Source organism: Mastigoproctus giganteus, chromosome 7 (assembly GCF_048544385.1).
Source record: "Mastigoproctus giganteus isolate SK-2022 chromosome 7, ASM4854438v1, whole genome shotgun sequence".
Lineage (NCBI taxonomy): Eukaryota > Metazoa > Arthropoda > Arachnida > Uropygi > Thelyphonidae > Mastigoproctus > Mastigoproctus giganteus.
The window spans coordinates 168,357,677-168,373,547 of NC_143581.1; the positions used below are offsets into that span (position 1 = coordinate 168,357,677).

Here is a 15,871-nt window from a genome sequence, read left to right on the forward strand (position 1 = left end):
CGATATAATAAAATGATATTGTTAAGGAACTTGAGATTTATTAGGTAAAAAAAAAAAGTCACAACAAACAAAACAAAAATGATTGAACATTATTTTAAAAAAATTACTTTAAATTTTTTTTTCCCCCTACATAAAATTTGCAGTAAAATACCTATTCGAATATGCATACATATGTAAATGTGTGAATTTTTATGTATAAGTTATTATTTTAAATTAAATAAATTCATTTTTTTCATGATATTTAAAGCCTTATTGTAACAGGATTTATTTAATCTTACCTTATGCTTGATTATCCGGAAAATTTAGCTATCCAGAAGAGGTATGACATTAATTATTCCGGATAACTGAAGCTCTACTGTAACTTAAAAGGTGTATAGAGCAAGAAGTAAGGTTAGTAAGTACTAAAATTAGACATGTATGCATTTTTTATTCTTTTACACTCACAGGCATACCCATTCATTTTTCTGGGATTTATCTCATTTGTTTAGTTCTTTCTTACTGGTCTGTACTCCTTTGGAAATCCAACTTAGTAGTATTTTTCAGTTGCAGTGCGACCCCAGCTGCATTTCATGCAGGCCAGGGAGGAGTGAAGTGTGCTGGTGTTGTTAGTATATTGTTGTAGTGTGTTGTTAGTATACTGGATACACTCTGGTTTCTTTTGCCTGTTTAACAGGATCAGCCAAATTTGTCAAGTATTCAATTTTCTTCTCCTCCTGTCTTTTGTTCAATTTCTAGGGTCTCTACTTTTGCCCTGGTTTTTTTTTCCTTAACTCTGCTAGGTTCATTTTTCATTGTTATTTGCTTATTTGAATTTTCCACCATTTTCTGCAGGTAAAATACACTTTCATTGTTATATATATAGATGGTTGACACTTTAACAAGCCCAGCGATGTATTATTTATTGAATTTGGGCAATTATTCTTGACGATTTTTTGTTAAGAACAAAGAAACATACCTCAAAATCTGAAGCAAAGTCTAGTTTAAGCCTGCAACTATATTTCCCACAAAAATAACATATCTGATAGTAGTTTATAGTTATGATATAAGGTACTGTTGGTATAATCATATATTTTGATATATAAAATAACATATCTATAACTACTTATAAGTCTAATATAGTCAGTATTCCTAAACTTCTGAACAGCAAAACAATCAAATTTTGCAACAATATGCTCATTACAGCATTATTACAGCATTATAGTACCATGACAAAAAAAAAATGCTCAGAAGTCCAAAAATAAGTCTAAAGCGATCAATAAAAATATTCTCAATCTGATAAATCTTGCTTACTTTCATAAGTGTTCTTCTTTGGAAGTCCAAAATTCCACAGTGAAATGCTTGAATTAATCCATAAAAAATTGTCACAGCTGCCGTCGATTACTGTCCACCATTTACCACCAAGCGGAGCTTCATGTAGGCACATCCGTTTCCCCCCCCAGCTCTACAGAATATTATTCAATAAATCATTAACAGGACACCATGAGCTTTCCTAGCTACCTGCTTGCACTGCTCAGAGAACTTTATATCTGCCAGTATTGTAACTCCTAGATCCCTTTCTTCCTCTACTGTTTCAAAGTGTACAAGTTATTTTAAGGTTGCTATTAAGTGTAAGAACTTGCATTTTGCTGAATTCAAACATAACTGCCCCTTTTATGACCATTCTTGAAGCCTGTTCAAATCATCCTGACTTTGTTGATGTCATTTATGAAAATCCAGAACAAGTGTTCCAAGAGGGACCTGATCCTTGGGGGACCCCACTTCTGATGTTATATCACTCTGAAGAATATCCATTAATCACAAACTTCTACCCTGCAATCTATCATAAACCTTCCAGTAATACCAACTTGTTTCAGCTTATACAGTAACTATTCATGAGGGCTGAGTCAAATGCCTTGTTAAAATCCAAATAAACTATATCAAAATTGTTCATTACATCCAGCTCATGAGTAATTGTAAAAATAGCTTACCAGGTTAGTTAAACATGATTTTCCCATAACAAAACAAAGTTGTGTGTACTTCAGAATGCCATTTCTATCTAAATGTCCCTGGACTGCCCTCTTAATCATTGCCTACAAGTTCTCTACCACTGAGGTGAGACTAACCCAACTGTAGTTTTTGAATTCACTCTTAGCACTGCCTTTATGTATTGATGATACTTTGGTAATTCTCCAATCCAAGGAATCTCTCCTAAGTACAATGATCCCTTCATAATTAACTTCAATGCTTCAATACACTCCATGGCCGCCTCCTTCAAAATTACTGAGTACATGTCATCAACCCAGAAGCCTTACTTGTTGCCTTGAGGCTTGAAAGTTTTTCTAATAAACAGTCATTTGTAATTTCAAAATCAATAATTTCTCACGTCTCTTCTTCACTTGCACAGCCTTTACTTACCATGAAGAGTCTTTCATCATTAAAGACTGGTGCAAAGTACCTATTCAATTCAAGCAAAGTCAGCTGAATTATTTAAGATTTTCCCACTCCCAGTATATGAAGTTCCAACCTGATTAATTTACTTCTTCTACGTATTCAACTACACAAAAAGCTTCTCATCCCCTTTCTTTGCTCTCTTAGCTATTGCTTTCTCATACTCAACCTTGGCCTCCCTAGCCTTATCTGTGATACTATTACATGTCAGGTCAATTAATAGAAGCCATGTAGCCTTAAAATGTCATGTCCCCTTTTCTGAAATTAAGACCCATGCCGTTATCTTTAACAAAGACAACACCTTTCTTCATCTTCTAACTAATGACTGTGTGATCACTGCCTGCCAATGGTTCCTGCACTGTAAACCCTATGATGTCATCTGATTCATGAGCAGTGAGGTCTAGAATATTCTTAGTATTTTCTCTAAAATGTTGGTACAAAAATAATCATCTAGTTTGTATAAAATTTTTGTTTTTCATTTTCCCACTCCCAGTACATGAAGTTCCAACCTGATTCATTTTCTTCTAGATATTCACATACATAAAAAACTTAATTTATTGGAATAAGTGTTTCCCACTTATTCCAATCAATTAAGGGCAGGTTAAGGTCACTCACAATAAGACATTCACATTTGCTTGTCAATTCCATCTGAATGTAGAGACAGACTCTCATCATACGCTTCACAATTCTCTGGTCTGAAGATTACTCCCATTCTCATTATACCTTTGTTCCAACTAACCCACACAACAGATTCTCACACAACAGATTCTATGTTGGCAGGTGTAACTTCTGACTCAGCAAAAGTTCATTTTGCACTCAGGCTGTTTTTAATCAAAAGCATGATCCCCACTACCCCTTCTATCTTTCCTATCTTTCTTAAATACATTATACATACAATAGTGGAACTCATCATCTCCAATTTCCAGGTGGCATCACATTTCTATTAGCCGTATAATGTTAGCATTAGTTGTCCTAATCAGGAGTTCGAATTTACCCATTTCATTAACAACACTCCTAACATTACTGTAGACTGAGTCAAAACTAAGTATTCTTCTACAGTTTACTACCCTGACACATCCCTTGAAGTTATTTAAGCTTTTTTTCCCTAGCTTTATCTTTCTGCTCATTTGAAACGTTAGCAAACCTTCAGAACATCTAGCCAACATTAGCTACTGTAGCAACAAATAAGAATTCTTGAGATGTGTGCGATCATTACTTTGAACCATATCATCATATAAATGCATGTCTATATTATCCTTCTCCCCTACACAACTAGCAGTCTCCCTGAACCCTTAAGGTATCATCAATGATACCACAAAAAATCTTTGCACTACCTTTGTTCAAATTAATACATCTCTGCCAACAGATTCTTCCCATCTACAAGTGCAGGCTACACTAATAAAAATTTCTCCCCTAAAGCCTTGTAGAGTCCCTCCAGTGAGCAAAACTCAAAAATAAAACTAAAGAAATAGGGCCTGGCAATGCACAACCTCGATGTACAACAAGTTACAATGCACAACTGCTATGCACAACCTCACTGAAACCATGCAAAATTGGAAAGAATTTTTTTTTACTGCAACTTAAGGTTGTTCACATCCTCCCTATAGTCAAGATTTGGCCTCAAGCAACTTCCTTTTTTTTTCCAAAACTTAAACATCACTGCCATTTCTTTCTCTAACTCAAAATACATTGAGTTAGGTGGAGAAAAATCTGAAAAATTATACATAAAATTACAGAAAACTGTTTTATCCAAAAATATGTTTTTTTTCTTTTCTTTTTAATTTATCCCTATACCTTCAAAAGATATACAATAGGATGCATTACTTGGCCCACATGAATTTTTTTTCTCTCTCTCTCTCTCTCTCTCTCTCATACGGGTTATCCCAAAAATAATGCACAGTATGCATGTGTTCGTGACTCCATATGTCTATGCAACTGACATCAACATTAGTATGCTTGAAACAGAATTTCTGCATTAAATTTGTGTAGAGCTTTCAAAAATTCATGGTGATATTGCTTCGGATCAAATTACAGTATCAGATCAAACATTGTTTATCAAAATTGAAACTTTACATGGTCAAAGTCCACACAAATTTATGAATTGTTGAGGGAAGTGTGTGGTGAGTCAACAGTTTTTTTTTTTTTTTTTTTTTTAGGAGCGTTAGCAACTAAGGCCATATTGCTCCGGGGATATGCGGTGGTCATTCCCTGACCTTTCCGCATTCTCCGTATTTGGTGGGCACGGGCTCGAACCCCGGTCTAATCAAGAAGCGTGTGCTATGCACTGCTGCTCCTGCCCACCTGGCTACGGAAGCGCCGGTGAGTCAACAGTAAAACATGGCATGATTTCATATTGGTCTCAAAGGTTCTGTCAAAACAGTGTTGAAGACAAGCAATACTCAGGTAGATCAAGAGCATTTACAGACAACACATCAGCAGCACCATTTTATTACCACCATTTTGTAGAAAGACAGATGTATAATATAACCTGTGAAGAAATAGCCAACAAACCAGATTACTAAAATTATCTGTTCACCGGATTTTAAATGAGGTGTTAAGAAAGCGAAAGGTTGGTATGAACTGATGGTTCCCACACTTGCTGTTAAATGAACAATGACAAAAGTGTAAAGAAACTACAATGCAGTTAGTTGCATATTACCAATTTAACTTTCAACCTGAGCTGAAGTCGCAATCACTCAGTGGAAGAATCCACCTTTGTGTCCCTCTAAATGCCATCTGTTTCATCTCAGAAACAAATTTCAAAGGTGAAACATATGGGCATCACAGCCTATGATTATGATGGCATTTTATTGCTGCTAATCATGTGCTACTTGGAAGAACAGTAACTGGAGACTACTCAACATTTCTTTGTAAGAAATTACATAAAAAAATTCATTAGAAGTGGCAGGAGATGTTGGAAGCTAGGGTGCCCGCACTCCATGACTTGTTTTCACTGATTACAAGCGGGAAGCACTACCTTATCTCGCCCCCCCCCAACAACCCTGATATGAGTCCTTGTGATTACAATCTATACTCCAAGTTCAAGGAACCACTGTGTGGGCAAAGATTTCTGCCTTTAGAAGCACTAAATGCAGCTGTAACCCAATACATAACACAGCTTAACATGTAGACAGTTAAAAGGCATTCAAAAACTATCCAAACACTGGGAAGCAGTTAAGGCATAAAGGAAACTATGCTGAAGAGTTTTAATATTATAAATTATTATAAAATATAATATATATAATTATAAAATATAATTATTATAAAATATATTAATTTTAAATTAATTATGGGGGCTAACCATTACAGATATACTCGTCATTAAAAATACTTTCTTTCCATGTAACACTACCTACAGAATCCCCAGCAGAAACAAAAGTTTCTATAATGTCAATTCCTTGATTGACCATCACAGATATCATTCATTTAAAAGTAATACAATGATAAAGCAATTCACATTAATACAAAGTTTGTTCTCTTGTAAGCATTAAGACCATTATCTTTACTAGGCAGTTTAAACCCTCTAACCAAAAAAACACAGGATAGGACTTCTGTGTCCTATACTTTTAGTTACTCATAATTACTTAATTGGCTTTTGTTTCATTTCCAAAACCATAATTAACACTGATCTTCCAGTTTACTTGTACGATAAATAACATAATATATTATATATTTCAATCTCTTAATTAGTTTGTGGTGAAGTTATGTAACAAAAACAATAACACAAAGAATGAACACTGCATATTCAAAAATATTATCATTTGAAATAAAATCATCTTCTAATATATATCAAAAAGAAACAAATCTAGACTCAAGCGTTTAGGGCATAAGCCTCAAGCTATGAAGGAGTCTAGACTATGTATAAATATAGTGCAAATGCATCAGGAATACATAGCTATATCTGAATAAATCAGATTATTAATAAAACGGCATCGTTTTAAGTTATATCTCATATTGTGAATACCTTCACAACGAGTTGCCATGATATTGCACTACTTCGAATAAGTAACGCTTCACCTAAGGAGAAGACTAATGTTACTTATTCTCAGATGGATACCACCACCCAGACGGCACCGTTTCAGGGCTATTTGGCCCTTCTTCGGTGGGTGGGTAGGTACCCGAGTGATGCAATGATGGCAAAACAGTTATGAAGTATAACTCCACAATATGAGAGATGCCTGATGGTGTATCATGTATTTAGACTCAAGCGTTTAGGGCATAAGCCTCAAGCTATGAAGGAGTCTAGACTATGTATAAATATAGTGCAAATGCATCAGGAATACATAGCTATATCTGAATAAATCAGATTATTAATAAAACGGCATCGTTTTAAGTTATATCTCATATTGTGAATATATTTATACATAGTTATACATAGTCTAGACTATGTATTATTTATTTGCATATATTTATACATAGTCTAGACTCCTTCATAGCTTGAGGCTTATGCCCTAAACGCTTGAGTCTAAATACATGATACACCATCAGGCATCTCTCATATTGTGGAGTTATACTTCATAACTGTTTTGCCATCATTGCATCACTCCGGTACCTACCCACCCACCGAAGAAGGGCCAAATAGCCCTGAAACGGTGCCGTCTGGGTGGTGGTATCCATCTGAGAATAAGTAACATTAGTCTTCTCCTTAGGTGAAGCGTTACTTATTCGAAGTAGTGCAATATCATGGCAACTCGTTGTGAAGGTATTCACAATATGAGATATAACTTAAAACGATGCCGTTTTATTAATAATCTGATTTATTCAGATATAGCTATGTATTCCTGATGCATTTGCACTATATTTATACATAGTCTAGACTCCTTCATAGCTTGAGGCTTATGCCCTAAACGCTTGAGTCTAAATACATGATACACCATCAGGCATCTCTCATATTGTGGAGTTATACTTCATAACTGTTTTGCCATCATTGCATCACTCGGGTACCTACCCACCCACCGAAGAAGGGCCAAATAGCCCTGAAACGGTGCCGTCTGGGTGGTGGTATCCATCTGAGAATAAGTAACATTAGTCTTCTCCTTAGGTGAAGCGTTACTTATTCGAAGTAGTGCAATATCATGGCAACTCGTTGTGAAGGTATTCACAATATGAGATATAACTTAAAACGATGCCGTTTTATTAATAATCTGATTTATTCAGATATAGCTATGTATTCCTGATGCATTTGCACTATATTGAAACAAATCTATTAAAAAAACATAATTTGAATACAGAACTTGTACTAACTTATATTACATATTTCACAAAAACATTAAGCATTTTTTTTTTTTCTTTCATGGTAAGAAAATAAATGCATACCGACAGCAGCCAGCCTATTATTTTTCCAGTTGGTTCACGACCGGGATTAAACACACAGAGCAATGTATCAATAGCCAGAGAAAGGAACTCTTTATGAGGAAGGTAGTTCATTGTTTCTTCTGCCCACTTTTTTGCCCTTTCCTCTAAATTATTAGCATACTTATAAACAGATGCAACCAGCCCACAAAGAGCAAGAACGGCATTTGCTTGAGATGATGGTTTCCCCCTATTGCATCAAAACAGATAAATAAGGTAATGAATTAATAAAAGCACAGAGGATTCTTTATATAAAGTTTTCCATAGTAATATAAATTGAGAATTTCTGGTGAGGAACCTATGATATCTGAAACAAATCAATGTCAACAAAAAAAACTAAGAAAAATTCTTCCAGTTTGTGGTGAATTTGAACCCTTGATCTTTTTTACTTAATAATTTAAATTATGACTCAAGCTGAGTTAGCAGGATCCTGCCATATTAAGGGAACAAAATATAATTCATAATTTTACTGTGATCAAAAATCATACAAAAAAAATTGGAATAGCAAGATTTTTTTATATACTTAGCCTCATATCTGCCCGCACCCCATCTAATCCAGTCCCACATACTGTCATAACTTATGTTGTAATTTCTAGTTGTTTTTTTCATGGCAACCCAAAATAAAAAAGGTTATTGGAAGCTGACAGTTGAGAATACAGATAACATTTGTTGGCATTAAACAGATTTTAATTTCTGTTAAATGCAATTTTATGGAAATACACAGGGAGAATAGCTGTTCCAAGGAAAAGAAGAAAGAATAAATGAAGATATAAAAATACAGAAGCTAATATACAAGGTGTGCTCAAGTTATAAGGTCTCTAAATTTATTTTTCATAAAATATACAAGGTGGAGAAATGAAACATGTCTATTTTCCAACATCTCTTAGAAGGAACACACATTTTTCAAACCTTTTCTGCAAGTTGTGAAGATTTGTTTGTAGACATGTTCAGTCCACTCATGAATGGCCAAAGTAGCTGCTTGTCAACTAAGAAAAGTTTTTACACAAAGAGCATCCTTAATCATTGGAAACAACCAAAATCTAGGTGAAGATCAAGCAAATCCAGAGGATGTGGGATAACTTAAATTTTGTTTTCTCTAAAAAAAAAAAGTTTGCTCCATAACAACACAATGGGATGGAGCACTGTTCTGACAGAATAAAATGTGACTAAGGCTGTGTGGATGTTTCTTGTGAATATCTTTAATATGAGTTTCCTCTCACTGTAGTACCATTTGGAACACAAGTGAAAGAATTCTATCAATATCCCAGAAAACAGCAACAACCAACATTTTCTCCACAACATTCAGCAGTAGAGTACATTTTGGGCAGCAGTGACTCAGCATGCTTCCAACGGGAGGGTTAATGCTTGATTTTAGGATTGAAGAGTGGAATCCATGTCTCGTCAATCATTAAAATCGGGAAGAAGAAACAAACATTTATTGAACATTTCAAGTGAGCACTGCTTCACATAATTTGACACAAATATATATATATATATATTTGTGTCAAATATATATTTTTTTTCCCCCTGAGAAAGCTGTCATAGAACATATCTAGCAGATGCTTTGCTCATTTACCATTTTTCATCTTCATGAAAAATGGTATGCATAGAGCCAACTGAAATACCTATAGCTGTTACAATTTTATTCACTGCTGGCCACCTGTCACCCAAAACAATTGGCTTCACTCAGAAAATGTTGGTCTCAGAACAACTAGTTCAAGATCTTGGCTAATTTCATTCTTGCAAGGCGCCCATCGTTCATAAAACTTCTACACCCAGTTACCCACATTTTTGAAATCCACAATGCTGTCAGGACAAACTTCTGACATTCCCTGATGAATTTTAATAGAAATTTCCCCTATTAAATACACATACCAGATAATTATACATTGTTTTTAATGACTGAAGATTGTCATTTTAAGTATTACAATTGCAATGCTACATAGAAATAGTGTTTGCCATATGGTGGAAGGAAGCCACAGGCCTTCACTGCACTGAAAAAAAAAGAAAAACCAAGTACATAAAAAAACTGTGCTGTTTTGAGTGTTGCAACTGGTGTGACCCATTCTATTATGCTGATATCTTTTGAAAATTAATTTTTAAAAATATTATAAATAAAAGAAAAAAAAGAGAGAGAGAAATGAGAGAAAAAGATTGCTAGCAGTGTTGAGTTGCTTTTTGATTTTAATTTGATTTGATTTTTTGCAGTGCAAAAACTACAAGGCTTTCATGCACCATGAAAATGTTAAAATTCATAAAAATAAGTTTGGTAACACCACTATAAAGATTACCTCTTCAAATGTTTATATGTGTATATATATATATATATATATATATATCTCCGAAGAATGTAAAATGCATAATCAATAAACTAAATATAATATATATACCAAATTTAATTTAATAAATAAATAAACCAACACAGGTATGCAAATATAACCTGCTAAATTTTGATTATAAATACACCATAAGACTCTATCACTTAAACTAACATCTTAAATAATAATAATATATATATATATATATATATGTACTATCATTAAATTATATTAAATAAAGTTAAATTATAATGAAATAAATAAATAAATAAATAGTTAAGCATTCATTAGAGGCAGCGACATGCAATTCCTCCATATGAAGCTGAAATACATCCAATATTAAATTAAATAAGATAAAATAAAGTAAATAAGATAAAATAAAATAAAACATAAGCCAGTAGTATGGCAAAAACTGTAGAGCAATGTTAATTTTCGCTCTACAGTTTTTGCCATACTACTGGCTTATGTTTTATTTTATTTTATTTTATCTTATTTAATTTAATTTAATTTAACATATTGGATATATATATATATATATATATATATATATATATATATTTGTATTGGAGTGCTCATATCTGTTCTATTTTTTAATTTTCGCTGCATCAGGACCACCACTATTCAAGTCCACTGCATTGGCAGATTGATGAGGAGATCGGGTGGCAGAATGATCTTTCGATCGACTCTTCTTTGCGGCAATTTGTCTAGCGATCGAAATGCAGTGATTTCCTGACCATTATTGGCCTAGTGATCCTCTGTTGAGATGGGGCATGATGGTCAGTCTATTTTTGTTTTATTTTATTCTAGTGGTTTTTTTTTTTTTTTTTATGTAAACCCCAAACACGAGAGGTACTGGACCTATAGTACTTAGTACCGTGCTTGGGTTGGAGGTTGAGAAGACGAAAGAAGGTATTTGTTGACATTGAACTTGAACTTCCGTAGACTGTAATTTTCAGGAAATACGTATGAAGGAAGGTTGTTCCAGAAAACGGCAGTTGAATGAATAAACGAGGAAGATGAAAAGTTGATTCTGTGAGTTTGAAGTTGGACAGAAAATGGATGTTGGCTGGTGGCGGCACGTGTTCGGACTGTTTTGAAAGAAAGAGTGGGAATTATAGAAGCCAATTCAGAAGAACAGTGCCCATGGAAGTATCTGTAGAAGAGGCATGCAGCAGAAACAAAGTCTATGAGAGAGCGAGTGGAGAGAGACTGTTAGAAATAAATCATTAATTAACCTAACTGCCCTCTTCTGAGTGGAATCAAGAAGTCTGAGAGAGGTTTTGGGGGCACCACCCCAGATGTGGGAATAATATTCCATGGCAGGGCAGATTTGCGATTTATACAAAGTGAGCAGCAGTTTGGAAGAAAAGTAATGGCGAGAGCAAAAGAGAAAACCAAGTTTTTTAGATGCAGAGGAAGCAATATTAGTAATCTGCTTGTGCAAAGAGAGATTAGAAGTCAGGTTAATCCCCAAAAGAGATATATCATTTTGCCTAGAAATCGGAGTGTCACTAAAGATAAGCATAGGAGCAGAAGAATCCTTTTTGCGAGATATAAGTCAAGATTGAGTTTTAGAAGGTTTGAAATCAACTAAGTTGTCTTTGCCCAACTGGAGAATTACCCGAAGATCGGCGTTTAAGGAACTCGTAGCAGATTTTCGAGAAATCGAAGCTGATTGAGCAGGACAAGCTTTCTCAAAATGGAAAGTGGAATGCAATGTGCTATCATCGGCAAAACTATGGATAGGATTTCCAGTCAATGGAAGAAGGTCATTAATATACAACAGGAAAAGAGTGGGGGAAAGAACTGAACCTTGGAGGACACCGGCATTAGTGGAGAAGTTAGAAGACAGAGAGCCATCTACCATCACCCTCAGTGAGCGATCAGAGAGAAAACTGGATAACCAATTACTAAAAACAGTTGGCAAACCATAAGATGGAAGCTTGTTTAGAAGACCTCTATGCCAAACACGATCGAAAGCCTTTGAGATGTCGAGAGAGCAACCACTTGTGTTTCACCGAACCTTTCCACTGAATTAGTCCAAAAATGGATAACATAAGCCAGAATATCACCAGTGGATCAACACTGACGGAATCCATACTGGCAATCGTTGATCAGATGGAAGGTTTCTAGGTAGTTTAAGAGTTGGCGGTTAATTGATTTCTCCATTACTTTAGAAAGAGTAGAAGTAATTGCAATGGGACGATAATTGGAAGGGAGGGATTTCTCACCCTTTTTAGGAACTGCCTGGATATGAGCAAATTTCCAAGCAGAAGAAAAAACACCTTTGGAATAAGAAAGTGAAATAAGAAATAATAAGAAAGGTGGTCCTTGAGGTTGTAACAGACATTCTCTCAGATATGCCAGACAAGCTGTACTTGCTACCTGGGAGTCTAAAACGCTGATGGAACTGATATTCGGGTGACACTCAAGTCAAGTGGACCCAATTTTGGCGAAGTGCGGACCGTCTGTGACAGCGAAATCCTCTGATTGCACCTTCACGATTGTGGGACTGTTATTATTCCTGGGTATAACCTCCATGCACAAGAACACGGTGGGTGACCATGCAGGTGTGAACCAAATTAAGTAGGGGTCGAGGTGTGGCACCCACACCACATGGAAGAATGCTGCCCCTCTATGTTACCAAGCAGTACTAGGTGGTAGATGACTCTCATCAACTGGTGAAATACCACCACTTTGCTTATTGGAGGCTGGAAGTGGTGGAACCCATGTTTAGTCTCTATAGCTAAGTTTCGGTCAACCCTTCCTTATCTCTTCCATCATGCAGTATGATTGATGACTTTTGAGGTTATAATGAACATCGTGGCGAGATCCAATATTCCTTACATTTCGAGAGTACAGCTCTAAAAACGGTGTGTTCGCAGGCTGGCCACTAGTTAGTACACCGGACCGAACCTATTGGTAACTCTCTAGGAGGCTTCCGGATCAGCTAGTGTATAATCTTGCTACCTCTACTCTGCCAGATAGTGACTGGAGGGAGTCCGAGTAGTGTGTATGCGGGGAGCATTGTCGAGGCCACGTCATGTCAAGGATCTGGATATATTCTTACCATGTGTACGCCATAACCAAAAATTTCATTACTTCATACAGCATGTCCCACCCACTTATTCTTACTATTGAATACACCACGAATTGTCAAACTAATAGAGCAAGCTTATCTGCGAAAAGAGCTAAACCTCCCAAGCACTTCCGAATTCATTTCACAAATATATGTGGTCTCAATTCTAATCTCAACGATGTCCATTTCCATTTCCACCTGCAGTCTGAATCTCAGTTATCGGTTGATTCAACTACTGCTCATCTCAGTTGCCCAAATTATTCGCTGTATGATTTCTTTCACCTCAAAAGTGGTACTTGTGCATATGTCCGTTCCAATATTCTGTCAGAGATTTGGTAATTTGAAATCTCCTCATATCAATCTTCTCTGGCTTAAAATCTCTCTACCTCATTGTGTCAAATTCATCTGTTGTCTCAATCGTTCTCCCAACTCCACTAATCACTTGGCGCTCTTTGACTTTCTCTCTTTGCAACTTGACTTTCTCCAGTCCAACTTTCCTAACAGTGAGGTAATTTTCCTTGGTGATTTTAATGTTCACAACTCCAGCTGGCTTCCGTTTTCTAGTCACACCGACCCAGCAGGTCGAGATGCTGAGGCTTTTTCAATTACTAATGACCTTGCACAGATTGTTCATTTACCTACAAGAATACCGGACAATCCTAATCATACAGCCAATACGCTTGATCTTTTTCTCACAAACAACCCTTCTAAGTACACAGTCGAGGTGAGAGGTTCTTTAGGCACTTCAGATCACAACTTGTGATTGTCTCTTCTCCAATGGAACCTTTATCTCATGGCTATTCCCAACCTCGTGTTGTTTGGCATTACAAGAATGCAAAATGGGATGACCAGCGAGACTTCTTTTCTTCTTTTCCTTGGTCGGATTACTGTTTCAAAACTACTGATGTCAACATTTGCTCAGATCGTGTCAGTGAAATTATTCTGGCAGGAATAGAATCCTTTATCCCACACTCCACTTTAAAATCTCGTCCTTTATCTAAACCTTGGTTTTCCAATAAATGTGCTAAGGCTGTTTAAGAGAAGAATGTTGCATATCGTAATTGGCTTGTTTCTAATTCTTCAGTTTCATTTTCTGCCTACACCAAAGCTCGCAACAATTGTAAAGCAGTTATTAATCAGTCCAAACTAGAGTTTGAACTGGCTAAGAGTAGAAAACTTGCTTCTTGACCTAATGGTAGCCAAGCATTCTGGTCTCTTGCCAAAACTATTGGCCGCAACTTTTGTCCATCTCTGCTCCCACATCTGTCCAAACCAGATGGTTCTGTTGTCACTTCAGCCAAGGATAAAGCTGACCTGCTAGCATCCCATTTTTCTTCCAGCTCATGTATTAATGATCTTGGTAAAACACCTCCCACCATTCCCAACACGCTCCATTCAATGCCTCCTGTGGTCTTCCGTTAAAAGGATGTCAGAACGATTTTGACGAATCTTGATAGTTAGAAAGCTCCAGGTCCTGATGGTATTTCTCCACTTGTTCTCAAAACCTGTGCTCCTGAACTTACTCCTATTCTTTGCCACCCGCCTTTTTTCACTTTCTTATTCCAAAGGTGTTTTTCCTTCTGCTTGGAAATTTGTTCATATCCAGCCAGTTCCTAAAAAGGGTGACAAATCCCTCCCCCATCCAATTATCGTCCCATTGCAATTACTTCTACTCTTTCTAAAGTAATGGAAAAATCAATTAACCGCCAACTCTTAAACTACCTAGAAACCTTCCATCTGATCAACGATCACCAGTATGTATTCCGTCAGTGTCGATCCACTGGTGATATTCTGGCTTATGTTACCCATTTATCGACTAATTCAATGGAAAGGTTCGGTGAAACACAAGTAGTCGCTCTTGACATCTCAAAGGCTTTTGATCGTGTTTGGCGTAAAGGTCTTCTAAACAAGCTTCCATCTTATGGTTTGCCAACTGTTTTTAGTATTTGGTTATCCAGTTCTCTCTCTGTTCGCTCACTGAGGGTGATGGTAGATGGCTCTCTGTCTTATAACTTCTCCACTAATGCCAGTGTCCCCCAAGGTTCAGTTCTTTTCCCACTCTTTTCCTCTTGTATATTAATATTCTTCTTCCACTGACTGGAAATCCTATCCATAGTTTTGCTGATGATAGCACATTGCATTCCACTTTCCATTTTGAGAAAACTTGTCCTGCTCAATCAGCTTCAACTTCTCGAAAATCTGTTACCAATTCCTTAAATGCCGATCTTCAGGTAATTCTCCAGTGGGGCAAAGACAACTTAGTTGATTTCAACCCTTCTAAAATTCAGTCTTGTCTTATATCTCGCAAAAAGGATTCTTCTGCTCCTATGCTTATCTTTAGTGACACTCCGATTTCTAGGCAAAATGATATATCTCTTTTGAGGATTACCCTGACTTCTAATCTCAATTGGCACAAGCACATTACAAATATTGCTTCCTCTGCATCTAAAAAACATGGTTTTCTCTTTCACTCTCGGCGTTACTTTTCTTCGAAACAGTTGCTCACTCTGTATAAATCGCCAATTCGCCCTGCCATGGAATATTGTTCCCACATCTGGGGTGATGCCTCCAAAACCTCTCTCAGGCTTCTTGATTCCATTCAGAAGAGAGCAGTTAGGTTAATTAATGATTCATCTGTAACAGTCTCTCTCCACTCGCTCTCTCATAGACGTACTGTTTCTGCTGCATGCCTCTT

The 15,871-nt window shown here is 36.2% G+C and overlaps 1 protein-coding gene across 2 annotated transcripts in view; it reads right to left on the reverse strand.

The window, feature by feature from the left end:
• LOC150083319 (focadhesin-like) overlaps window positions 1-15,871 on the reverse strand; it is a 457,209-nt gene that overhangs the window by 234,382 nt on the left and 206,956 nt on the right. For both annotated transcript variants that reach the window (XM_090377973.1, XM_090377972.1), the window contains exon 11: window positions 7,744-7,969. In XM_090377973.1, coding sequence (XP_090234099.1) covers window positions 7,744-7,969 — 226 coding nt within the window. The remainder of the gene's footprint in view (window positions 1-7,743; window positions 7,970-15,871) is intronic.